The sequence below is a fragment of the Lynx rufus genome, unplaced genomic scaffold (genome assembly GCF_022079265.1).
Source record: "Lynx rufus isolate CCGP_SWC_20201006 ecotype Redwood Valley unplaced genomic scaffold, mLynRuf1.p SCAF_3, whole genome shotgun sequence".
In the NCBI taxonomy this organism is placed as follows: domain Eukaryota; kingdom Metazoa; phylum Chordata; class Mammalia; order Carnivora; family Felidae; genus Lynx; species Lynx rufus.
Genome location: NW_025814845.1, coordinates 65357465 through 65385345, shown reverse-complemented (window position 1 = coordinate 65385345; position 27881 = coordinate 65357465). Strand labels below are relative to the sequence as shown.

The window sequence follows — 27881 nt, the reverse complement described above, 5'->3', positions numbered from 1 at the left end:
GGTATTGAACTACTAGGTCAATATGCTATGTTATTCACGAAATTGTTATAGTGCAGAGGGCATAAATCTTTTTCTCTTATTCAAGTAAGATACCTACTAGTTTTCACAGGAATTCCAAACATAGAATGAGACTATACCTCATTACGGGTTTATTTCCCTAGAAGAAAAACTGTAATGTTACTGTTGATTACTTCATAGACCAATGTGTAGATGAATTCCCCCATTTCAAAAATATACATCAATATAATATTATTATTAAAATATACATCGGGGCGCCTGGGTGGCTCAGTCGGATGAGTGTCTGACTTTGGCTCAGGTCATGATCTCGTGGTTGAGAGTTCGAGCCCCACGTCAGGCTCTGTGCTGACAGCTCGGAGCCTGGAGCCTGCTTCAGATTCTGTGTCTCCCTCTCTTTCTGCCCCTCCCCTGCTCAATGCTCTGTCTCGCTCTGTCTCAAAAATAAATACAAACATTTTTTAATAAAATATACATTAATCCATTAGTTTTGTCCTTTCTGTACTCTAGTATTTATTTACTTGTTTTCTCATTTTCCCTGACATAATTATACATAGAGTTCAATAAAAGAAAAGTTTCAGTGTTTGCATTTCTTTTCTGGACTTTATCATTATGCATTTTATTTTGTTATCATTACTGAAAATAACTTTGTTGTAGAGAAGAAAGAAAGTCAAAAAAAAAACCAATATGCTTGTTCCAGGTGTCAAATACACTAGACTCACCACTGGAAGGCTATACTCTGGGGTAGGTTATTTCCTCAGCCTGGCAATCCCAGACTCAAATATTAGGTCTACCAGCCTCAAAATATTAATTTCAGAAAAATTAACTTACAAATTGGCTTTGCTTAGGTCACGTCACAGAATAATTCAGAGATCTTTCACATAAGTCGCATATTAGGAATTTACTTTTGTTTACAATCAAACAAAGGTAAAAAAAAAAGATCTTAAAAAAAGATGATAAAACAAGAAGAAAAATGATAGTCTAGGAAAATAAGGGTTCTGTTTTCTTTCACTGAAGTCTCTGATTGACTGGAAGTTACCCTTGAGAGCCCATCATGGAGTCTGCCCTAGAGCATGCTACTGGGTCCCAGGGAAAACAATTTCAGTTGCTTGCAGACTCTTTTGGACAGTGGTTCTCCAAAGTTAGCAGGTTCTAGGAGAGGTTGTTAAAACACTGAGTGCTGTACTGATTCCTTAGGTTTGAGGTGAGGCTGGAGAATTTGCATGTCTAACAGCTTCCCAGATACTCTTCCTCTGGGAACCACACTTTAAGACCATTGCCATGAGAGTCTTAGCTATAGTGTATCACGTCTGCCTTTGCTCTCCTGTTGACAGCTCTATCTAGTTAAACCAAAAGTGCATCATTTTCTTCATCAGAAATTCTAGTTACCCCCTTTTGGTTACTGTCAGCTCTCAAAGGAACAGAGGTGTACATAAGGACTGCTTTTTGACACAGTATTTTCAGTTGGATTTAACCTTGAGATAATGGCTGCATAGCAACACTTAAACACCTATATATCAGACAATGGGGAAAGACAAAAAGATCAATGCAATCATGAATATCATAAGAAATATTTAGAACCCACTTTTACATTCAATTCTTTAGTCAGCCTAGAACTATCCAATTTGGGTCATAGTCATGGTTAAATTATGTATCACAGATTTTTGTTCAAGAACTTGCAGTTAGGTGAAACAAAAAATCCTTGTATAAACCAGTGACATGCGGTGTCTCAGACCATTCCTGGTAACTTATTATCCTAATAAAATAAAGAAACTGATGGGTTTGTTTTTGAGTATTTGGAGTCTAACTGATCACTGATGTGTGTTGGGTTCGCTGAAAGCCAACACTGGGATGGAATTTTGCCTAAAAGGCATTTATTAGGGATGAACACTTGGGAGGTAGATAGGAGTAGGATTAAGCAGAAGGTGAAAACGAATGGTCATGCAGACCTTGCAAAGCCTTGGCCAAACCACAGGGAGCTCTGGGGCATATGGGACTCATCAAACTTAACCCTCTTTGGGCCAAAATGGCCAGTTCTTTATACCCCTGCAAGATCGGTTAGATGTTGACCGTGAGGTGATTTCTGGAGCTAAGGCAAACCTTGACAGCTGAGAGTAAATCCTGTTCACCAGAATCATGCCCAAATTACACCCTGCATTTTGATGAGGTAAATGCAGGGAGAAATGTCCCAGAGATTCTCATTAAGTAGACAAATGTGCAGTTTAAGGTAACTTGAAGGTATCAGTTGCTGCCTTGATTTAGTTGGTGTGATTGTTGAGGACACGTGCCCTGAATGGAGTTAAACAAATCACATAATGGGTTCTATATGACTTTGTGAGAAAATAATAAGATAATAGCTTCCATTATCAGCCCCACATCTCTTTTATATTCTTGATGTCTTCTGGGTTTCTTCAGGGCCCTGGAAGATAACAGTTATAGCAGTTAATTATTGGAGGCCTAGGGTGTAATTAAGGCATGTAGATGTATTGGGACTGATAATATTCTAGAAGTTTCCAGTGTCAATTAATCCAATAGTTGGAAAGTCCAATGGTTAGAAAGTCTAGTGGTTGGAAAGAATTGCAGTCATTCAATTATTTGAGAATGATATTTAGGGATTTTAAAGCTCATTGCCAGATCATGGATCTTGAGCCAAAGATGATGGGAGAAAGATGTTTATACCAAGGACTATAAAAACTCTCAGCACAAATGATTCCAATCCAAAGCCATACACTAAGAGCCTTGACCAAACTTTAGCATGGTTCTGAGCAGACTAAGGCCATGTCCCTGGGATGACTGCCCCTCCCCCTACCTTGCATTTCTGAGGGGAAGAGCTCAAGACTGCCAAAAGAACTTGCTATTTGTTTCAGTCAATATCTGATGATAAGCCCCTGACCTTCCTTTCTTGGAGCACTTACTAAACAGGGCTTACAATCATAAATCCTTCCTTTGCCCCTTTGAGATATATTTGTATTTCCTATGACCAAGAGTGTCTTTCCCAAGGACCAAAAAACCATACCTTTGAAATGTAATAATGAGAAAGGATAGGGTCTTTGCCTTCAGTCTTTTGGGGGAGGGTAGAAGCCTAATTTTGATAGATGCTACTTAGCAGAAACAGATGGTCTAATCACATTTACGTCGACCAACTCTGTTGCCCTTTTTATGTAATTTTTCACTTCTCTGACTCTGCTTAAGCCTATACTTGCTCCCCCCTCTCTCATCCCTCATACTCCCTTTAATATGCCCTATCATCTCTGCACAAATTGGAATGGACCTCACTTCTTTCCCCTCTGGCAGTAGTTACTAAATAAAAGCTGCTTTTACCACTTTAACAAATGTCCAGCTTTGTTTATCTTTGACAATACCCAATGGTATCTTATTGATATATTGATCGTTTGGAGATAGCTTTCTACTTATGGAAGCCTTCTACTTAGGGAGACCACTTAATGAACCTCAGCATCAGATCTCCAGTGGAACTGGATATCTGGAATCCCAAACACATCACGCTGGTGGTGTGGACTGAATTGTGTCCACCCAAAATGCTTATGTTGAAGCCCTTACCAACAGAACCTCAAACTGTGACTATATTTGCAGGTAGGGTCTTTAAAGAGGTAATTAAGTTAAAATGAGGTCATTAGGGTGGGCCCTAACTCAAGCAACTGATGTCTTCATAAGAAGAGGAAATTTTGATATATAAGAAGATATCAGGGATACTTATGCACAGAGGAAAGACCACGTGAAGACACAGAGACACAGTGAGAAGGAAGCCATCTGCAAGCCAAGGAGAGAGGTCTCAAAAAAAAAAAAAAATCTTGCTGGTACCTTGATCTTGAACTTGTAGCTTCAGAACTGTGAGAAATAAATTTCTGTTATTTAAGCCACCAGGTCTGTGGTGTTTTGATATGGTAGTCGTAGAAAACTAATACAGCTGGAAAGCATATTTCCACAAGAGTATGCATTGGAACTTAGGAAACCTATTTAAGGTTGAAATTTCCTTTCTAGTATGTTCTAAGGCTGACTTCTATTGGTGTCTCTTCTTATATCTTATGATGGTACATGAGGGAGGAGTATGTCTAGAAATGCTCCTTTTGGAAATGTATCTCATACATGTTGGACATATACTGTAAAAATGGTATTTTGAAAATACTTGACAATATTAGAAATGTACCAGGAGGAATCTGTCATAGTAGGAGTCAAGCCAACCTTCATGAGAACTTCCTATAAAATTTTCATATGGTGACAGTTTATGAGGATTTTGAGGTAAAGATTGTATTATTATTATTCTGCTGGAGTAAAACTTTAAATGAAAGAAGATTATGATTTTTGAAAAATTCAGACTATTCTCTTATAATAGATCATCTCATTTTATTTTCTTAGAGTTTGGGGAATGATATGCACAATGACATTTCTGAAAGTCTCTTCCTCAGTTCCTTAAGTATTTCACCTGTAGAATAGGGTGTTTAAAAATTATTATTAATAGACTATATTAAAGGAATTCCTTATGTTGGAAAAACAAATGTGTGTGTGTGTGTGTGTGTGTGTGTGTGTGTGTGTGTATTTCACAAAATGTAGAACATGGCAGAAAAATTTCAATATGACCAGAAAATTTACAAACTGTTATTTAAACATACTCAAAGATTTGCAATTTGTGTAACTGGAGGAGGTCTATTTATAAATTTTTAAAATAGTTCTTAAAGTGGAGATTCCAGGGGCACCTGGGTGGCTCAGTTGGTTAAGCGTCCGACTTTGGCTCAGGTCATGATCTCGCGGTCCGTGAGTTCGAGCCTCACATCGGGCTCTGTGCTGACTGCTCAGAGCCTGGAGCCTGTTTCAGATTCTGTGTCTCCCTCTCTCTGACCCTCCCCCGTTCATGCTCTGTCTCTCTCTGTCTAAAATAAATAAGTGTTAAAGAAAAATTTTTTAAAAAAGTGGAGATTCCAAAGTTGCTCTATTTTTCAGGTTTTCCTGAGTTATCATATGCTAATGATGGAAAAAAGCAAAGAAAAATCAGGTAAAAGTATTTTTCAACAACAGTTCAATATTGTTTGAACCAATTTGTCCCTGTCATTGTGGGTTATTTCTTACAGCATTTAATTGTCCTGTTTTTTAAGTTTTCTTTAATCTAGAACAGTTTCTCAAACTTTGTGTTCCATGCCTTTGACATTTATGAAGAGTACAGGTCAGTTATTTTATAAAATGTTCTTCAATTTGAGTTTGTCTGAAGTTTCCTCATGGTAAAATTCAGATTATGCACTTTTGGCAAGAATATCACAGACAGGATGTTCTCTTCTCGGAGCATCATGTCATGAGGCATCTGATCTTGATTTGTCTCTTTATTGATGATGTTAACTTTCATTTTTTGGTTAAGGTGATTTTGTGAAGGTATATTTCCTCCAGCCATTCATAAAAATCTTTGGGGAGGATACTTGGAGACTACATTAATAGCCTATTACTCAAACATTGCACAGTGGTGGTATCAGTTGCCAGTAATTGCTTTTTTTTTTTTTTGAGATAGAGAAAGAGCATGTGAGCAGGGGAGGGGCAAAGGGAGAGGGAGAGAGAGAATCTTAAACAGGTTCCACACCCAGAGCAGAACCCAACAGGGGCCTCATCTCACTACCCTGAGATCATGGCATGAGGAGAAATCAAGAGACCAAGGCTTAAGCAACTGAGCCAGTCAGGCCCCCCTGTTGCCTGTATTGATGATGATGAGGAGGAGGAGGAGAGTTCCCAAAAGAGATTTTCTAATTTCATGATTTCTTCTACATTTATTAGTTGATATTTTACTGAAAGTAAGAGCTTCCTCTTACCCTAATTATTTATTCATTCATTCATTTACATCAGTATGAATTCAAATATTCTTACTTTAATGGGACATAATCCATTATTATTGTTATTTTAATACTCAAATTGCCTCAGATTTGGTTAGTATCACCCTTTTCCACCTGACTCTTAGGCCAAGGTGACATGTTTACATCATTCTTTGAGCCCATCTTTACCATCTGGCACCCCCTAAAAAAATTAGTGAAGAAAGGCAACAATTATCATTTTTTAAAGTCTTTTAAAAACAATACTATTGTTTGTGTGAATCTAGTGTTTAAACTTTTGGTAAATGATCTCTATTATGGTTCCATGCAGCCAATGGCATTAGTGATTAGTCATAACTAATAATTGCCTCTAATTCCAAATAATGTTTTTTTATCATAACATAGGGAGGTGTTCTTAAACATGATGCCTTAGAAAGATTAAAGACATGAATGGAAGTTTTAAATACAAAGCTTTCAATTTTCTGTATTAAAATTAAAAATTAAAAACCATCTGAGAAGAAAACACTTTCAATATTTGACAGACAAAACTTAATATCTTTAATGTATAAACACTCTTTAGAAAAATTTTTTTTAATGTTTATTCATTTTTGAGAGACAGGGAGAGACAGAGAATGAGTGGGGAAGGAGCAGAGAAGAGAGGGAGACACAGAATCAGAAGCAGACTCCAGGCTCTGAGCTGTCAGCACAGAGACCGATGCTGGGCTCAAAAACACAAACTGTGAGATCATGACCTGAGCCAAAGTCGGACGTTCAACCGACTGAGCCACCCGGGAGCCCCTATAAATGCTCTTTTAAATCAATAAGATGTAAGCAACAATAGATAAAGAGCAAATATACATTGATGTAATTCATGAGAGAACAAGTAAAAATGGCCAAATAATGTCTCAACTTCATGAGCAAGCAAACTACCTATCATAACAATTGAAACTATCTAAGAGAAAATTTTTGACATATAACCTTGGCAAAGATTCCAGTTAGTGACAATTTATTTTTTCAAGGTAGTCATTTCTCATGGAATTATAAATTACAACAGTTTTACTCTAGGACAATTTGATGGTGTAAAGTAAAAACCTTAGCAGATTTTTGGTTTTACAGTACTAAGTTTAGAGGCCTCTTTTAGGCAACCAACCTGAGCAATGAAAACCTGAGTAAAGTAAAAGTGCCCACAGTGACCCCCAGGCTGAATACAAACAAGCCGTTAGGCAACCCACCTCAAAATGTCCATAAACCCTAGCTGACCAAAAAAGGAAAATTCTATTCGTTCCCATACCTCCCATCCTTCCCCTGTCAACTATAGCCCCGCACCACTGCCTCCTGGCAGACAGTCTCTTTGCTGCCCTGCCCACTGCTTGCTTGCAGTGTATTCAATAAACTTCTATCTCCTTTGTTCTGCCTTGGGTGAACTCTTTCAACTCCTGGACGACTGCCTCCACCCGACTGGATTGCCCCACACTAAGTAGGAAAAGTGTTCCCCAGTCAGTTATAATATAGTTAGAAAACAAAATTCAACAGAGTAAATTTTATTTTATTTTTTTTAATTTTTTTTAACGTTTATTTATTTTTGAGACAGAGAGAGACAGAGCATGAATGGGGGGAGGGTCAGAGAGAGAGGGACCACAGAATCGGAAGCAGGCTCCAAGCTGTCAGCACAGAGCCCGACGCAGGGCTCGAACCCGTGAACCATGAGATCATGACCTGAGCCGAAGTCGGACACTCAACCGACTGAGCCACCCAGGCGCCCCTCAACAGAGTACATTTTAAAGATTTTATTGGCTTTATTCAAAGATGCATAAATCGGGCAGCAATCTAGCAGACAGAAAGGAGCTCCAAGGAGCTGTAAAGAATGAAAGACTTTTATAGGCAGAAGGGAGCAGAAACAAGGAAGTTATACTAGACAAAAAAAAATGTTGATTATTGCCAGATTGCTTTCCTTTAGGGGGATGGCAGAGCTCTATCAGGCAAACTTTCACCTTAATCTTATCAACTCTTACATTTCTATATTCTCTCAATCTAATTGTAGCCCCTGGTAGGGCTTCACCAACAGTTGTTGATACCACCATGTATGCATCTCCTGTGTCCAGAAATCTTGGAAACTTCTTTTCTTCATCCTCTGACCATTTTACCTACTCCTGAGTGTTAGGCTTTGGGTCCCCAGCCAAGGGACCCTGCCCTTTTGTCAAACTTTATTTTGCTTAATCTGCCTATTGCCCCGGGTGATCATAGGCCAGGTTTCTCATTGTATTCTTTGCCTTCCAACTTTTTAAATTCCTTCAAGTTGGGGTAAATAGAGCAAACTCGTTTGAGGCATTTTAATGTTGGGGAACCAGCAGAGGGTTCATTTGGTCCACCCAAACTTCAATAGTGCTGTAGTAAGTACACTTTTCAACCCCATCAATGTCCGTTTTATTTATCTTATTTTTTTTTCAACGTTTTTTATTTATTTTTAAGACAGAGAGAAACAGAGCATGAATGGGGGAGGGGCAGAGAGAGAGGGAGACACAGCATCGGAAATAGGCTCCAGGCTCCGAGCCATCAGCCCAGAGCCTGATGCGGGGCTCGAACTCACGGACCGCGAGATCGTGACCTGGCTGAAGTCGGACGCTTAACCGACTGCGCCACCCAGGCGCCCCTTATCTTATTTGTTAATAACCATCTAAAGATTTCCACCTTACTGGGAGAGTTCTCTCTTCTCTGTTCCCTTCCCCATTTCCTTGTCAGCTAATTTAATTTTTTTTTTTTTTTAATTAGTCTCTGGAAGACCCATGAGAGGAAGCCCAGGAAACAAATTTGGTAAGACTTCTCAGACATTTGCTTGCTTTTGCCCAGGGAAATCCCATTCTTAAGGAGTTTTAGTGGAGGTTTCATTACTTAGGCAAGATTGATCAAATCATTGGCCGTTCACAGTTAATCTCTAGTTAATCTCTAGTTCCTGTCACCTAAGAGGTCTGGAGTGGAGCTAAAAATTCCAATCTAATTAAGGCTTGGTCTTTCTGGCAACTAGTTCCCATCCTTGTGCTATCCAGCTCCCCCAACCCTAGAGCACATTAGCAAAAAGATACTTTTATCACTTTGGAGACTCCAAGAGTTATAGGAGCATTGTTCCTGGATGCAGGGACAAAGACCAAACATATTTTTTATTATACCGTTGCCATCCTGATGCATGTGAAGTAGTATCTCTTTGTGGTTTTGATTTTCATTTCTCTAACGATTAGTGGTGGTAAGCATCTTTTTGTGTGCCTATTGGTCATCTGTATATCTTATTTGGAGAAATGTTTATTCAAGTTCTTTGCTCATTTTTTAATTGGGTTATTTTACTGTTGTTGAGTTCTTCCTTATATATATTCAGGATACTAATCTCTTATTACATATATGGTTTCCAAATATTTCTCCCATTCTGTGGGTTGCCTTTTCACTCTCTAAATAATGTTTTTGTTTTTTTTTTTAACATTTACTCAGTTTTAAAAGACAGAGAGCGTGAGCAGGTGAGGGGCAGAGAGAGAGAGGGAGACACAGAATCAGAAGCAGGCTCCAGGCTCTGAGCTATATCAGCGCAGAGCCTCACGCAGGACTCGAATTCACAAACCACGAGATCATGACCCAAGCCAAAGTAGGATGCTTAAACGACTGAGCTCCCAGGCACCCCTTGATAGCGTTCTTTGATGGACAAATGTTTTTAATTTGTGAAATGCAATTTCTATATTTTTTCCTTTAGTGTCTGTGCCTTTGGTATCATCCACAGCATCATTGCTGAATCCGACATCATGAAGCTTTCCCCCTATGTTTCCTTCTAAGAGTTTCATAGTTTCAGGTGTTACTGTGACATCTTTGATCCGTTTTGAGCTAATTATTGTCTGTGGTATAGGGAAAGGGCCTAACAATTCTTTTGCATCTGTTGAAAAGACTGTCCTTTCCCTAATGAACAGTCTTGGCAAACTTATTGAAAATTACTCGACTTTATATTGAGGGTTTATTTCTGATCTCTTGGAATAGTGTTGCATTTTATTTTTTAATCCTTTAGATTACCATTCACAAAACAGAAATTATGTGACAAATCTTTTCGTATTAACTGATTTTGCTAAACTGAAGGCAAGAAATTTAATTTCAGGTAATAAACATATAATTCTACACATCTGTCTTCAACGTGTTACTCAGCCAAACACAGCCGCCACACAACAAAACCCAAAAATATGCAACCTTAATTCAGTAGTCTGATATTTTGCTGACTTAATAATTTAAGAAACATAGCTTTACATATTGTGTGTGGAATATTGTCAAGCCCTGGTCTTCCCACTCCCCTTACCATTTATATCAAATGACTCAACACAACACGGTTATACATATCATTAAACAATATTTATAATCAGCATATTCTTTAACCTGATTCTTTAGTTTTCTAAAAGATAGCAAATCCTCAAAGAAACCGAAGCCGCCACCCCACCACACAGACACACACACACACACACACACACACACACACACACACACGATGTAACATCACTGGAGAGTTCTAGAAGAGACTATGAAAAGGGTGCCAGTATGCTAGAGGTCTCAATGGGTAAATGGCAGTATCACGCACTTTGAAATCCATACCCAGGGTATTTCCATTGTGCTATTACAGCGACATAAGCACTGTTTCTATTCTGTCAGCATTGTTCGGTTTTTATAGTTTGCATATACGCCACAGGGCCCTTGGCAGCAGCTGGCCACCCAAACGCACTTCGTGGTGGCCAACAACCAGACGCCTTTACTGCGAAGTCGTCAGCGGAAGCCACAATGCGACCGGGACCGCGCCCCAGGTGAAAAACCTACAGCGCCCCGGCCCCGCCCTCCACAGCCGCCTGGCCGCGCCCTCCTCCACCCGGAGCTCCCTCGCCTCCCCGGGCCCGCCCCCTCGGCGGAGCGCGCAGGGTCCAGTGCGCCGGCGCAGGCACCACCTCCTCGCTCGGCCCCGCCTCACCGCCGCGACGCTCAAGGAGCCGGGCCCGGGCCGCTTCTCCCGATCCCCCCTGCGCGTTGAGCCTGCGGAAGCATGGAGGGGGAGAGTACGTCGGCTGTGCTCTCCGGCTTTGTGCTCGGCGCGCTCGCTTTCCAGCACCTCAACACCGACTCGGACACGGTGAGCCCGAGGGGCGAGGCGGGCTCCAGCGTCGCCTCGGGAGAGGCCCCGAGCGCGGGCGCCCTTCGCCGCCGTTACCCCGGCCCCCGCCCATGAGCTTCCCGACGGCGCGGCGCCGCGCTGGTTCTCTGCCCTGGGGCTTTGCCTTGTCCCTCTCCCGGGCGGTCGTAGGTGTGTCTCCCGTCGGCAAGTCTTCTCCAGGAGTAGCCATTCCTTTTCTAACCAGTGTTTATTTCTTCGCCCGGACCGGAGTGTCCCACACACTCGCGTTTCTTTTCCAGCAGTCCCCCTTTTTTTCTGATTAAACTTAGTTGTGAAAGGATGGAGAGTTCACAGAGCGTTCTCGCACTACGGTAGGAAGGTGTTGCGGGTTGACTTTCCGTTCCTCCTAACTACCGATAGTGGTTTTCAGAGGCCGCTGAATTTTTTCGTGCAGAGCAGCTGCTGTGCGCGTTTGTTGAAATTGTAGGCTAGTGAAGGAATAGAAGATGCATCCATCCAGTGGCTGTTCTGGGGCAAAGCTTAGTGGATGGGAAAGCCTAATTTGGAGTATGTGATACCTGATTTTTGTTTGCATTGGTGTCAAGTTTATGAAATTGTAAGGCCTCAGCTAGTTCCTTTTTGATGCTTTCAGTTACAATAGAAACATTTAAATTTATCCTCAAATTTAGATATTATCATTTCATACTTCTGCCAGGTTCAAAAATCTCTGGATGAAGTAGTGAGGTAGTTTTTTAAATACAGTACACGTTTTGAAAAACTTATGAAATCAGAAAAAGACTATAAAACTTTGAGCCCAAGAAATACTGCCTTAGATTTAAGAGCTTAGTATGCTACTACAGTTTAGAGAATACCGTACTGAACACAGCCTACTGATTTCTGCTAAATATTGTGTATTTCATTTCATGTTGTTTCCAAATTTGTTTTTTGGCACAATCCTAATAAGGTTGGAGTTGATACCTTTCATGTATACAGTTTTAAAGGGGGGGGGGTGTTCTTTCTTTATTTTGAGAGAGAGAGCACAAGCAGGGGAGGGGGAGAGAGAAAGACCAAATCCCAAGCAGGCTGGGTGCCATCAGCTCTGGAACTCAGGAACAGTGAGATTGAGTTGGACAGTTAACTGTGCCACCCAGGCACCCCTACAATTTTAAATAACTTTGTAGATTAATACCTAGCTAAGAGCAAATATATGACAATTTATAATGTGTGTGGCTGTGGAAATTATTTTGGAAAGTCTTTGTGTGAATATAAACAAAATGGGTCCTTAAGTCTCTGTAGTTTAAAGGATTAGCCCTTGGGAAATAGCATTGTGTTAGAGAGGCCATTACTCTTACATCTTTTTCCTAACATCTTTAAAAGGTGATTTTCTGGATAGCTGTTCTTGCATTGACACTGCTTCCTTTCCCAGGGTTTGTCTAAAAAACTGGACTATAGAGTTCTGGATTGTTCCCCCTAGATTCCAGTAAAGATTCACATTATTGAAACTTTTTTTTTGTCATTTTTTTTTTTTAATGGAATGGGAGGGGGCATTCTTACCTAATTATAAAGACGGTAAAATCTTTCTCCATCAAGCATATTGGGTCTTTAAATGTGCCAAATGAAAATATCGAATTCTCTGAAATTCAAAGACATCACTGCTGTTGTGGCAAAATGCCTGCATTTTAAAAACAATTAGGGCTCCTAGTTCCCCTTTTAGAAATCCGACTTTGATACTGAATTCCAAATCTTTAATATTTTTGTATAACTTTTAGTCTAAAACCACTGATCATTGTGTCATTTCATAGCTCAGAAGCACCCACTGGCTCCCAGAAGCATGTGCCATTAATCCAGAGTCCTTGGCTAGTTATTTGGGATGTTTCATTATTGGCGCTATTCCCATCTATCCATAATTTCATTACTCAGAAAGGGGAGCCTTCTGTTCCAAGACAAACTACCCTGCTCTTCCTTCTTCAGACATTATGTACTCATTTGTGGCTTTAAGCCTTTTATGTTCTAGGTGTGCTAAAATCACAGAAGTATTTACAGTCTCTTCTATTCATTTTTATTGAACTGTTCATATTTCCCAACTAAACTGAAAGTGTACCTGGTCCCTCACCAGGGACCCTCACCTGATCTTGGGATATATTGGTTAAGTGATTGAATAGTAATTCTATCATGGTATTCCATAGATTGCTTTTTACCTTTATAGGAAGGTTTTCTTCTTGGGGAAGTGAAAGGTGAAGCCAAGAATAGTATTACTGATTCCCAAATGGATGATGTTGAAGTTATTTATACAATTGGTGAGTCACTCAATTTCTTTTTTTTCCTTAAACTTTCTTTATACATTTTTTAAAAATTTTATTTTTACATTTATTTATTTTTGAGAGACAGAGACAGAGCACAAGTGGGGAAGGGGCAGAGAGAGAATAAGACACAGAATCCAAAGCAGTCTCCAGGCTCTGAGCTCTCAGCACAGAGCCCGATGTGTGGCTCAAACTCAACCCCTGAGATCATGACCTGAGCTGAAGTCGGACGCTTAACTGACTGAGCCACCCAGGCGCCCCTTAACTTTCTTTATATATTTTGAGAGAGAGTGAGAGCGCAGGGGAGGGGCAGAAAGAGAGAATCCCAAGCAGACTCCACGCTGTCAGCACGGAGCCCAATGTGGGGCTCAGTCTCACAAACCGCAAGAGTATGCCCTGAGCAGAAACCAAGAATCAGATCCTCAACCGAGTGAGCCACCTAGGCGCCCCTGTGATCACTTATTTCTGTGTCTACTATAGTTGATGGTTTATACTAAATGGGATCAGCATAAATTAGTTTGTAAATTGTTTTAAAAAATAGATAAAACCTTTTAATGCAGATTTTAAAAGATGCATTGTTTTCATTTCTCAATTAAAATCATGGCTCTGGCCTAAAGCAAGAGTGTGGAACATAAGATGCGGTAAGATTACTGTGGGGAAACGCGGCTGAACTAGCTCCTGCATGTATTTAAGTGGTAGGAAGGTGGCCTAACAAAAGGAGAAGGAACCAGTCAGCAAGACCAATAAAAAAGATAAAACAGTTTGGACACAAACACTAAGTGCTACAGAAAAATTGGAAGATAAGAACTGAAAAACTCAGTTTTTTCGACTCCGTTTTAGATCATTGTAAGTAACTTCTGGAGTGTGGTGTGGAAAAGGCAAGACTGTGAAGGGTTTGACGAGTGGGTGGTGAAACACCTGCAGCAGATGGCAGCTGTTCTTTCAGGGAAGAAAGGGAAAAGGGAGCTTTAAAATATATGGGGGGTGGGGGGGAGGCTCTGATTACCCAACAGAGTTTTATCTAAGCGTATTTCTAAAAACAAAATTGGTAGTATGCTGTATAAAAAATGTGGCATCATGACATCATATTGTGTCATGACCACTTCCGTATGTTAAACAATCCTCTAAATATCATTTTTTTATAACTGCAGTGTATTCTGTTAGCTTTCTTACTCTTAATGGCTCTATGTGATTTCAGCAGTCCTTTAAATTATAATCAGTAGTTTCCAGTTTTTCATTATCATAAATTATCTTCTGTGACCATCCTTGTACATAAATATTTTCCTACATTTATTATGGATAGATTCTTGGGGGTGGTATTATAGTGTCAAAGGGTATGAACATTTTTTAAGGTTCTTGATCTGTATTAGCAAATTGCTTTCCAGAAATACTGTACCAGTTTATATTCCTACTGTATGTCATTTTTTGTTTGCCACTTTAAAAGGTTAAAAATGGAAGTATATATGTGGATTTATATATGTATATAAATGTAGTATATATGTGTTAAGTAAATATATTAAGTAAATTTAAATTCACACTCAATAGAGTCTTCTCTGGTCACCACTGTTTTATGAGTATTTTTTTGCTCATTAATAATACACATGTATATAAATGTGTATTTTTATTTACACGAAAGGGATTATACTATAAATGGGTAAATATCTTCAAGATAAATATCTCCATTGATACTGTTGTTAGTGTAGAATAGTATCAATATGTATAGTTTGCCATTCTTTCTAATGGCTTTATATTCCCACTGTATCTACTTACCAGTTAAGAATTCCCACTGTATCTACTTAAACCAGTTACAAATGACTTTGTTTTTTTGTTAATACAAAACAATACAATAAGACTTTGTAGTGCATATGTCTCTATGACTTAGAGTATGTTGGAAAGTCAAATTCCTAGAGGCAGACCATTGCCTTGGGAAAAGTCATGTTCTTAAGACTTTCATAATATGTAAAAGTGCCTGGGTCCCCATACTGGTGCCGCCACTAGGTATTTTCCAATCTTTTCATCTTTGCCAATTCAATAAATCAAAAGAAATTATATTAATTTGTATTTCTTAGCTTTTGTTTGTTGGAAAGGACAGCACTGTTGCATACTTTGACTATATTTCTACTCTACTGTTTTGCTTTTTCTTAATTGATTTGTAATACCAAATTACAATTTAGGGAAATTGGCCGTTTGTTATGTGTTACAGGTGTTGATACAGTTTGTAGCTTTACTTTGTTAATGTGGTTTTCCTTGTCAGACAGAAGCTTTAAAAACAAGCCTTTGGGGCATTCCCCCCCTCCCCCACATTGTAACTGGCATACCACCAAAAGTAAGCAAAAGTATTTTGAGGAGTTTAAGCAACCACTTACTGAGCAACTCCATCGTGCTGGAACAATGCTAAGCATTGAGGTATTAGGCAAATGCTATAGGAACACTTAAGTATTTGCTCAAATTATTTTAAAATGTTGGATTATTAGATGATAACAAGTAAAATCCAGGATCTACAAATTACTACATTGCTTTGGTTAGTGAGATTTTCATCATTTTTGTATTTTCCCATATCTACACCAGAGTATGTTTGACCAATTATCAGTTACAAAGACTGTTTCTGTTCGGTTGTTGTTGTTTCTCAAACAGGGATTTGTCTGAGGGTAACATACATTTTCTAGAAGAAAAATGTCTCAAGAGGATGATCACTTCCTTTTTTAAATAGACCGAATGACTTTTATTAATATACACATAAAGTTATTCAAATGGTGATTTCATGTAGTTTTCTCTTTAAAGATGGCACTTGCAGGTACAAAGATGCAGAGATGTCTACAGCCTTCAGATGTTTACTTGAAGAGATTCAACAGCAGTTTGATAGTGGGTTTCCTCACCTTGCTGAAGATTCACAAATTCTCTGTAATCACACTGATGTCTTTGATTTAAGTAACTAAAAAAAATTCTAGTAATCTGGCTAGGATGTGCCCAGCTAAGAGATATGCAAAGAGGACATGTCACAGGAACTATCTGAAATAAGTGATTGCTATTACAGTAATCCAGTAAATGCTGTCTGGTAAAATTTGATTTTTGACACAAGTTACAATTAAAAGTGGGAAGCCCAGAAGGACTTGTATTCTCTTTTTCTGTAGTTGTTTTTAAAGTATTCTCTGCATCCAGTGTGGGGCTCGAATTCACAGTCCTGAGATCAAGAGTCGCATGCTCTACCAACTGAGCCAGCCAGGTGCCCCTGGACTTGTGTGCACTGGATAAGTTTCTTTGTTATCAGATGTGGATGTTTCACTCATACTGCTCCTTGAATAATTTTGAGAGATCTGGAAGTTTGGAATAATAGAGGGGACACCATATTCATCTGGATTATTTCTTACGAGACTTATAATAATGTCTTATGCAATAGAATTTAATCTGTTTTGCACAGCATCTGTAGCTACCAGAATTCAGATGTATTTTGATATATTTCTACTGGAAAGAGAATAAAAGTTACTTCCTAAAGGATACTAGCTTTTTTTTTTTTTTTTTTGTAGTTAACATTGACAGATCCTTTATGAAGCAGCTGCTTGGAATAACAAAAGATAATCCCTTTAACAGCTGTTGTTGTCAATTGGGTAGAATTAGAGCATGACCTTTTTAGAACCCAATGAAAATATGGCAACTTTAAATTTATCTCTTGTGTTGCCATTATTAAACCTATTGAGAGGGAGTGTAGTGTTTTAGTTAAGACCGAGGCACGGGCTTTGAATTTTGGCCCCCCCGCTCTCTCTACCTGTTACCACATCTTTAAAATGGAAGGAACGATTGGTCTGATAGCTTTGTGGTGAGGATTAAATGAGATCATGGTAAAGTACTTCCTCCCTCAGTATATGCTGTTCATATATGAGGTGCTTGGTGTATGCTATTCAAATGATAACTTACATAATCATAGCAAAAAATTCCTTTTTTCCAGACATCCAGAAATATATTCCATGCTATCAGCTCTTTAGGTAAGTAGCAAGAGGAAGTAAATGATCTATTGTGAAAATTATTCTGTGTGAATGAAGTAAATTTTAAAACTAACAAGATATCTTAATTGTCAGTTATACATGGTGGTACTGATAAAAATGAAAAGACTTTTTAAAGAAAATTCACTTGTTCATTTCAGCCCTATCTAATAGTTCTTTCTCTGTATTTATATGCTTGCTTTCGCTGGTCGCCACTGCCTCTCCCAGGTACCAGTTTACCTAGAGGGTTTTTCTCACACCCAGTCACCTCATTGCATATTCTAAACTCAGTGACACATTCTCATATATCAACAGCAGCCCTTTTTTCTACTCTTTCATTCCAGTTTATTTGATCATTTGTGTCCTCACTTACCATATTCTAATGTAATCTTTTGCCTGGTTAGGTTCTTTATCCAGCCTGCTTCCTATTGCCTTTCTATGGTGAAAACTTGTGTTTTTAGTCCTACAGATAGTAATAGCACTGTAGCCCTAATAGGCTATGATATTTCTTAAAACTTTTCATTCAGGTATAACATACATGTAGAAAAATACACACATAAGTTAGATAAATTTTCATAAAGCAAACAACTACAACATGGTGTAGTTTTATGATTTATATCAATTGTACTTGAAAAATCAACATTACTATCTTACAGTCACACTGTATGTACACATAGCTAAGGTTGTATAAGAATTGCAGTGGAGCGTATGGTAAAGGTGAGAAAGATCTGTGGTAGGGGATGATAGAAATAAAGGCTTTTGTGTGGTCTTAAACTGCTCTGCCAGAAAAAGCTAGAGCTTGTATAGTGTTCTACGTCCAACGGACATACAGAAATAGTTGTTGAATGAAGGATCCCTGGATTCTCCACTCCTTTGCCTTTTTCATTGCTTATGGATCTCCTGTTTCTACCACTTTAAGTCTGTTAATTTGAGAACTTTATTCTTATTTTTAGAACTTCATATGACCAGCAAGTAGGTATATGGATTTTGGGTGGGTAAGGAGTAACTAAAGTTAAAAATGCTAATAAAATCCATATTTTTAGCCTCTTTGAAATGCCTTTAATTTTGGCTTTTACAGCTTTTATAATTCTTCTGGTGAATTAAATGAGCAAGCACTGAAGAAAATATTATCAAGTGTCAAAAAGGTATTCCCTGACTTTTTGGGGTTTTTTTTGGTATTATATCCTAAAACTGTGTAATACTTTAACGGAAGTTTTTGGCAACATTTGTCTTCACAGTGTTCTATAAAGCAAGTGAAGAAAGAAAGGCTTTTTCCTTCCAGAAGTTCAAAGGGATTGCTCTGAGAGCAAAACCAGTCATTAAAAATACTAATCTTGTTCTCATCTTTGGCTATTCTTTTTTTTTTTTAATTAAAAAAAATTGTTTTAACTTTTATTTATTTTTGAGAGAAACAGAGCATGAGCGGGGGAGGGGCAGAGAAAGAGGGAGACACAGCATCCAAAGCAGGCTCCAGGCTCTGAGCTGTCAGCGCAGAGCCCCTGCGGGGCTTGAACCCACAAACCATTGAGCTCATGACCCGAGCTGAAGTGGGATGCTTAACGGCCTGAGCCACCCAGGCACCCCACTTTCTTGACTATTCTAATTAGCATTGATCTCTTCCTCTTCCACATTCCTACCATACCCCTTCCCATACCATTTATTCCAGGACTTAACTCATTACTGTTCTTTTACATAGCTGCAGTTAAAGCGCTTTGCTATATAGCACCTAACCTTTACTAGTATACTTGGTGTTTAGGTAAGACTTGTTGAATGATCAAAACAGGTTTTTTCCCCACAGATACAAAATTGGCAGGGGGGGGGGGGTACTTCTTAAAACTTTTTGGTCTCTGAGTTGAGAATAAAAGTAGATCCAGTAAGTTTCTTTTAAAAAACTTCCTTTGTTGAAAATGCTTTGGGCTTGCCCCCTGATTATATTTGGGTATTTAAAAATGTACTTATAAAAATTTTTTAGTTTTAAAAAGAAGAAAACTTTTAATTTCCTTAGTTTAAATGTGCAGATACAAAACTTAGTTGCTGACATTGTCATACACAGACCTTTAAGCAAAGTAGTTGCTCTTTGTTATAATTACTAAACTATAATTACTAAATGAGATTTTATTTTTCCAGTTTTTAAAAAAAAAGTTTAGTAATACTAACAAATTTGTTCAGCAAATGTTACAGTTTGTAAAACCATTTCATATGATCTTACTCAACTTTGAAACCCACTTTCTAAAGGTGGTATCATTCCCATATAAATTTCAGTTAAAAGCTATTGGGTTCAATTTATTTAGCAAACCAAATATCCATATAGGAAGTAAATTTGTTTTCACTGACATTTTCTTCATTTAAATTTTGACTGAAGACTAAGATTTTAAAATAGCAAATGATACCAAGAAACTAGAAGAAGTTAGGAATTTTTTTTCTCTATATGAGTAAAATAGTAGCTCCATAACTGAATGGAAAATAATTTGACTACACAAGTCAGTTTACATGCTTTATAAATGTAAAGTATATACTTAAGTATGTACTTTGTTTATATATGCCAAAATCTTGCTAAATTTAAGAGTGCTATTTTAAAGGTTGTCAATTTTATTGCTTGATTATGACAGTAAGACACATAATAATTGTAACCACTAAGGTCTACACCTGATATTTTTCTGTATTTTCCCTCAGGCTGTGGTTGGTTGGTACAAATTCCGACGTCATTCAGACCAGATCATGACATTTAGAGAGAGACTGCTTCATAAAAACTTACAGAAGCATCTTTCAAGCCGGGAACTGGTTTTTCTGCTGTTAACACCAAGTATAATAACAGAAAGCTGCTCTACTCATCGGCTGGAGCATGCCTTATATAAACCTCAGAAGGGGTAATGTTGGCCAGTCATTGGCTGTTTTCAGTTAATAGAAAACTATACTCAATGTTTTCATTGTACTTTTTGCAGCCTAACAAATATTTCAAATACTGTTGCATTTGTTACAATAACCCTCTGAAGTTAGTGTACCATATTTTCTTATAGATGGGGAAGATGAAGGTTGCATAAGGAAATTAGAAGCCCAGTATGGAATGATGACTTGTGTTTTTGCCACAGAGGATTTGTTATGAGGTGGAAAAAATATGTGTACTTTGGATATGGTTCCTAAAGGACGTAATATAGAACTAATCCTAGGTACTTGAGCAGCTTTTCTATAACCTCTGCAAAGAAAGAAACAAGGTTGTTCTTGGTGGTCCACCAAAATGAGTTAACAGAGACTCCCAACAGGTTATGTAAACAACATTCTCATGGGATATGAGGATTAAGTGAAAAGAGTACCAACTAAGATTAATTTTATTATTTTTTTTAAGTGAGCTTGACACCCACCCCCAGTGCATGGATTTGAACTCACCACCCTGAGATCAAGACCTGAGCTGAGATCAAGAGTCAGAGACTTAACCAACTGAGCCACTCAGGTGCCCCTAAGATTAATTTCTTTTAATGTTTACTTATTTTGGGGGGAGAGAGAGAGAGAGAGTATAGGAGGGGCAGAGAGAGAGAGGAACAGAGGATCTGAAGCAGGCTTTGCACTGACAGCAGAGAGCCTGATGTAAGGCTCAAACTCACGAACCGTGAGATTATGAGCTGAGCTGAAGTTGGATGTTTAACGAACTGAGCCACCCTGGTGCCAAGATTAATTTTATTATTCATGGAAGACAGGATGAATCTCAACAATACTGCCTATTTTTACATGTTAAAATAGACATTACAGTCTTCTTTTAGGGGCGCCTCGGTGGCTCTGTCGACTGAGTGTCTAACTCTTGGTTTTGGCTCAGGTCATGATCCCGGGGTTGTTGGATTGATCCCTATGTCGGGCTACATGCTAAGCATAGAGCCTGCTTGGGATTCTCTCTCTCTCTCTTTCTCTCTCTCTCTCTCTGTCTCTGTCTCTCTCTCTCTGCTCCTCTCCCCAGTTCGTGCTCTCTAAAATAAAAAATTTTTTTAGAAAGGTATTGTTTTCACAAAATTACCTTGCACGATGCACATTTCATCACTTTTAAATACCATTTGCTTCAAGTCAATAAATTTTATCTCAGGTAAGTAGTATGGAATGGGGTTTTTATTTTTTTATCTTGTAGGGGAAAGGTATTCTATATATAATATGTATAAGTATATATAGGTATATAATAAAGAGAGGTTAATATTTTACTTTATTCTAACTTTATATTTTAAAATTTTATTATTTCAGACTTTTTCACAGGATACCATTAGTGGTGGCCAATCTGGGCATGTCTGAACAACTGGGTTATAAAACTGTATCAGGTTCCTGCGAGTCCACTGGTTTTAGCCGAGCAATAAAAACACACAGGTGAGATTCTTCAGCTGCTTTCCCACTAAATTTCTATTCATTTTTTGAAATTAATTTTTATTACACAACAAAATAAAAAAGGAAAAGTAATAACCACATATTTCAAATAAACTAGACTATTTTTTACTGTTTCCGTATTTCTTTCTAGCACTTGGCCATTTATAATACACAGAAAAGAGAAGGGTTGTTGTATATCCTGTGTATGTCAACATATATATTCTAAGAGTAAGTAGCTGGCCTGAAAATAATTTTCTAAGGCAGCAATTTAGATCATAAAGGCATAAAATTAGATTGGATATTAAGTAACAACAAAAATACGAGGCTTTAGCCAAGACTCACTCATACTATAGGCTACAGCTATATAGCTAGAACTGTTGTGTGTTCGTTAAGGGAATAGTTAATGTCAGAAATAACAACACTGGTACTACAGGGTACTTACTGGAGAATAAGAGACTAGATTTTATTTATTTTTGTGTTCCACAAGAATTAACAGTTTTAAAGGAACTGAATATATTAATTCTGAGATGCACAGTTTTACATTTATCTCTAATTGGGATAATTTACAAACTATGCCTTACCGGGTTTTTTGTTTGTTGTTGTCTTTTTGGTATATAAAATACTGTTGCCTCTTTTAATCAATGATGACTTAAATTCAGTAAAATATTTTAAAAATTGAAAACCTTTCTCCCCCTCTCTCCTTCAGTCTTTATTTTTCTTAACATCTTTTGAGTCTTGGCAGTAGTACGTAAGAGGCTTTGAAGTCTGCTAATGTGAAGATACATGAACTAAGTTTTCTGATTGGTTTTGCTGTGAACAAGTAGGTTGACAAAATGTCCCTGCAAAACCAGTAAAAAGAATCTTCTGTTGCTCCTCAACTACAAATAAGTTGTCGTCATAGTATTAAAATGACTTCTATACATTTGCTTGACAAAATGGTAATTTTTACAGCTCTGAATTTTTTAAAGAAGATGGATCTTTAAAGGAGGTACATAAAATAAATGAAATGTATGCTTCTTTACAAGAGGAATTAAAGGTAAGTTCACATATCAAACACTTTTAAAGACTACTTCTAGAGTTCATATCAAATTGATAACAAATCTTTTAGGGATAACTTGACATTTGATTAGATTCGTATTTTTCTAATGGTTTAGTTTCAGTAACAAAGACCTCAATCTCAGTGGCCTACAAAAACAAAGGTTTAGTTTCACTCACATTATATCTTGGCTGCAGCTCTGTTCCTGTTCTAAATGTCATCTTTATTCTAGGATCCACACTGAAGGAGCATTCCTTATATGGGACATGCTCTTCTCATGACAAAGGGAAAAGAGCAAGAGCTGGTGGAAATTCACAACAGCTTTAAAACTTCTGTTCAGGGGCACCTGAGTAGCTCATTCAGTTAAGCGTTCAACTTTGGCTCAGGTCATGATCTCACGGCTCCTGAGTTCAAATCCCGCATCAGGCTGTGTGCTGACAGCTCAGAGCCTGGAGCCTGCTTTGGATTCTGTCTCCTGTCTCTGTCTTTCTTTGCCCCTCTCCTGCTCATGCTGTGTGTGTGTGTGTGTGTGTGTATCAAATATAAGTAAACGTTAAAAAAAATTTTTTTTAATTAAAAACCAAAAAACACCCTTCTGTTCAGAGCTTACATGACACGTCCACTCACATTTCATGGGCCAGATTATATATCCCTATTTCATGGAAGTAGGCAGGGATATATAATCCTTTTACAGGATAAAAAGGGAAGCATGTATTTGAGAACAGAATAATCTACCACAGTACTAAATTCTGTTTCATTGTATCGGTTGAGAAGTAGACTTCAGGATGGGATTAGACATGTAAGAGATTAGGCCTGAGAAGGATAAAAGGGAGAGGAACAAGAACAGGCAGGGAGACTTACAATGCTGAGTCTGACACCTGAGAGAGGAGACAGGATGGGAGGACAACTGGGTAGAGAGAACTTTAGACTACAGGGCTAGAGGGGCACCTGGGTGGCTTAGTCGGTTAAGCGTCTCTCTTCAGCTCAGGTCATGATCTCACGGTTTGTGGGTTCAAGCCCCGCATTGGGCTCTGTGCTAACAGCTCAGAGCCTGGAGCGTGTTTCAGATTCTGTGTCTCCCTCTCACTGTCCCTCCCCCAATCACATTCTGTGTTTCTCTCTGTCTCAAAAATAAATATTTAAAAAAAAAAAAGACTACAGGGCTAGAGAGATGGCTAAGCAAAATTGTCCTACAGGAATGGATTTGTACTAATACCCACTGTGTTTAGTCATTGGTTAAGAGTGGCTGAGGGGAAGTGTGGCTTCAGTAGCTGACCTGAAAGTTTGGTAGCTGGGGCTGTCAGTCAATTATGCTTCCTCCAGTGGAGATCTGAGTAGTATATTCCATGGCCACCGTACTTCTCAATATAGCACACTAAGGGAGAGCACCTGGTGGCACAGTTGGTTAAGCATCCAACTTCAGCTCAGGTCATGATCTCGTGGTTCATGAGTTTGAGTCCCGCATCGGGCTCGGTGCTGATAGTGTGGAGCCTGTTTCAGATCCTCTGTCTCCCTCTTCCTCTGCTACTCCCCCATGTGCTCTCTCTCTCTCTCTCTCTCTCAAAATTAAACATTAAAAAAACATATATATATATACACACACACACATGCACACCACACTGAAAGAAATAGGGTTAATACATTTTATAGTACTAATGCACACTGGTTTTTAATGTGAATGATAATACAGGAATTTTAGAAAACAGACATGTCCAGAATCCCAACTTGTAACATAACTATTTTCACTTTACCATATTTTCTGGTTTTTCCCTAATACATATACACATGCTTTTATGTAGTTGATGATGTTGGGGACTGTCATGATTTTTATTTGATGTCACTAAGCATTTTTCATGTTGCTACATAGTCTAGTTCTTTTTAATGGCAGAATATTTCATATAGCAATATATTAGAACTCTTATGTCAAAAGTACTAACTTGGGCTAAAATAGGGGATGTAGAGGTATGTTACAGGAGCTGTAGGCAGAAAGCAGCTGAACTTCGGGAAGGAATTGGAACCAGGAGCCAAAATGCTATCAGAACTTTCTTCCCTTTGTGTCTGCACATTGGTTTCTTTCATAGTACCAGTAAAACATAGTTACTTGTTATTGTCAGTTTCTTTTTCTTTTTTTAAGATTTTATTTTTAAGCAATCTCTACGCCCAGCATGGGGTTCAAACCCACAACCCCAGACAAGAGTCACACACTCTACCAACTGAGCCAGCTAGGCGCCCCTATTGTCAGTTTCTTAATGTTGTGTTTGGAGTAAATATGCATCTCTCAAAATACTACAGTATTTTTTGTTTCAAAGTAAATGACTTAAATATTTTTGTTTTTTATTTCTGTGTATTACCATGCAGATAACAGGTGTGATAAAGCTGTGTGTGTATAAATGGGAGGTTAATACATCTGGAAAGCATCTTATAACCTATAAAGCACCATACAAGTGCTTGTTGCATTCCTTCAGAAAATAGCAAAATAAAAAAATATATATTTATAAAGGCTAATAATAATATAAAATCCACAAAGGGCTTTCTGTTATTTATGAACCTAGGCTGTAGTACACCACTTAGAATTTTATCTACGCCCTTATTTTATTTTGCAGAGTATATGCAAAAAAGTAGAACACAGTGAGCGAGCAGTAGAGAAACTACTCAAGGATGTACACAGATTGAAATGGGAAATTAAAAAAAGAAAACAGGCACAAATTCAAGTAGCACGTAAGTAAAAAGTTCACACATCACTGCCTTCTGTGCTTTTAAAAAAAAATTCTGATTGAACAATGGATGAGCCCACTAAACTAACTGATGAACTTCTGTACCTTAGGATTAAAAATAATTGTTTTATTAATACTCTTAAATCCTACTTAACAAAGAACTCAGTATTATTATAGCTATACTATATTGTTGATACTAAAAAATACAACTTAAATTCTCGTTTAGAATATAGTGGCATTTAAATTAGAATTTGGGATTATGCACACTATTTTTCTGAGTTTAGAGGATAGAAATATTCAGTTAAGCTCTTTTTGACTTAACAAATAGATCACTACAAAAGCTTTGTAAAACAAATATCGCATGTTGAATTGTTAATTTTATTTTGTTTAGGGGAGACCGTCGAAAAAGACCCTCAGGAGAACATTTTTCTTTGCGAAGCTTTACGGACCTTTTTTCCAGATTGCGAATTTCTTCATTCATGTGTTATCTCTTTGAAAAATAGGCATATTTCTAAAAGTAGCTGTACTGCCAACCACCATCTTGATGTGATAGACAACCTGACCTTAATGGTAGAATACACCGACATTCCTGAAGCTAGTCCAGCTAGCAGTACACCGCAAATGATTAAACATAAAGCTTTAGATACTGATGATGGATGGCAATTCAAGAAGTCACGGCTGTTAGAGACACAAAACAAACCATCTAAAACAGATACTGATAGTAGTAATCAAGAAAAAGCATATACATTGAGCAGCCCTGAAACAGATGAAGAGATTGAAAGAATGAAGGGTTCTGGTGAATATCCACAGTCTCCTACATTTTGATCTTTTTAGGCCAAAAGGAGAGCTTTGATTGGCTGAAGGGTAAAGCCAGACATTTATATTGTCTTTACTATGTTCAGCAATTTGCAGTAATACATAAGTTCTAGTGCATTTATTTTTTAAGGCACTTTATTTTAAAACCATAATGTTTTTCTTCCCCCCACCTTTTGAAAGATTTTATTTTTAATCTCCTACACCCAGCAAGGAGCTTGAACTCCCAACCCCAAGATCAGGAGTCACACACTCCACTGACCAGGCCAGCCAGGTGCCCCTTTTACAAAACTGTTGAGGGAAAAGCTTAATTTAAGTAGATGGTTCTTTTAAACTTATATAGCATACTTTAGAATTGGAAAAGAAAGACTAGCATTAGAACACAATAGAAGAAGATGTCTAAAAATATGAAGAGGTATTTAAGTCATTACAGTTTCTATTCCTTAAGTTATAAGTGGCTAGGGTTGCCAGATAAAATGCTGGAAACATGCAATATTAGGGACATTCATTAAAAAATTATTCATTGGTTATCTGAAATTCAAATTTAATTGCATGTCCTATATTTTTATTTGCTAAATCTGGCAGTTCTGATTATGGCACAACTAAAATACAGCACAAATAATCTCTTCCTAGTCTGAAGTCCTCTACACAAAATTGAGTGAATCCAGTACTTGAGTACAGGACAAGTCTGGTAATGGTGTGTCTGAGGTCAGTAGCTGGTCAAGTAGCTAGAAACACCAGTTAAAGTGGGAACCAAAAATGGTGCATATGTGTATATATATTTATATATACATGTCTCTCGCAGATTTCATTTTAACATAAAGTGGAGTCGTACATGCATTTTGTCAACCTTTTGTTGTAGGGCTAGGAACTTTTCTTTGAGTATACTGGTGTTCCTATATAAGTCACATCCATTACTTTTATAGTTCCCAGTTTTAGTTTCTTTATAAAGAATTTAAAGAAGCTTGCAAAGCAACCTAAGTACAAAATGCTACTACTTTTTTTTTTCCATTTTACAGCATCCTGCTACTTCCACCCTTCTTTAGTTGTCCTAACCACACCTAACTTGACAACTATTTTTTTTTAATGTTTTAATTTATTTTTGAGAGAGAAAGAGTGCGTGCACACGAGCGGAGGAGGGGCAGAGAGAGGAAACACAGAATCTGAAGCAGGCTCCAGGCTCTGAGTTGTCAGCACAGAGCCTGATGTGGGTCTTGAATTCATGAACTACGAGATCATGACCTGAGCCGAAGTGGGACACTTAACTGCCTGTACCACCCAGGCACCCTGGGTGGTGCAGTCAGTTAGAAAGCATTTACTTAGTTTTCATTGCAGTAACTTTTTAATGCTCCTACTTCAATACAGTGACGAAACTGACACAGACTTGGGAACAAAATAGCTGACTCTTGGCAATGTAGAACTCAACAGGTTTGAAGAATTATGGGCTTCAGTATGATATTTGAGGATGTAAAGCTCCAGTTTAATCCAGTGAGCTGGTTAAATGGAAGTTGCCTAAGAGAGCTTTTACTGTGTGTTTTATTTCTTTTACATAATTGTGAGAATTTTCCACAAGGCCTACACATTATATGAAGCCTTCATGTTTTACTCACTGGATGAAATGCTGAACACAAACTTTGAGCATAGCTTTTCCATCTGCTACTTCCTAGTGGCAGAACAAATTCCTAGCTACTATCAAAATTATCTTTTATCTATGTTAACATGTATTAGTTACCCATGGGGTGCTAATGAAGCCCACATAACAACT

General features: G+C 38.0%; 1 protein-coding gene across 3 annotated transcripts; it reads left to right on the top strand.

The window, feature by feature from the left end:
* The first annotated feature begins 10820 nt into the window (after nt 1-10820).
* Nucleotides 10821-26307, top strand: ABRAXAS1 (abraxas 1, BRCA1 A complex subunit). Of its 3 annotated transcripts, XM_047090504.1 has the most exons (9): nt 10821-10956; nt 13145-13235; nt 17182-17218; nt 18294-18360; nt 19889-20082; nt 21437-21556; nt 22505-22589; nt 25193-25307; nt 25695-26307. In XM_047090504.1, the coding sequence occupies exons 1-9, from the start codon at nt 10870-10872 to the stop codon at nt 26126-26128; spliced, it is 1230 nt and encodes a 409-aa protein (XP_046946460.1). In that variant the 5' UTR covers nt 10821-10869; the 3' UTR covers nt 26129-26307. The 3 variants fall into 3 exon arrangements, with proteins under 3 accessions (XP_046946460.1, XP_046946463.1, XP_046946461.1); XM_047090505.1 differs by lacking the exon at nt 13145-13235 and having other exon boundaries at nt 10873-10956; XM_047090507.1 differs by lacking the exons at nt 13145-13235; nt 18294-18360 and having other exon boundaries at nt 10867-10956.
* The last annotated feature ends 1574 nt before the right edge of the window (nt 26308-27881 follow it).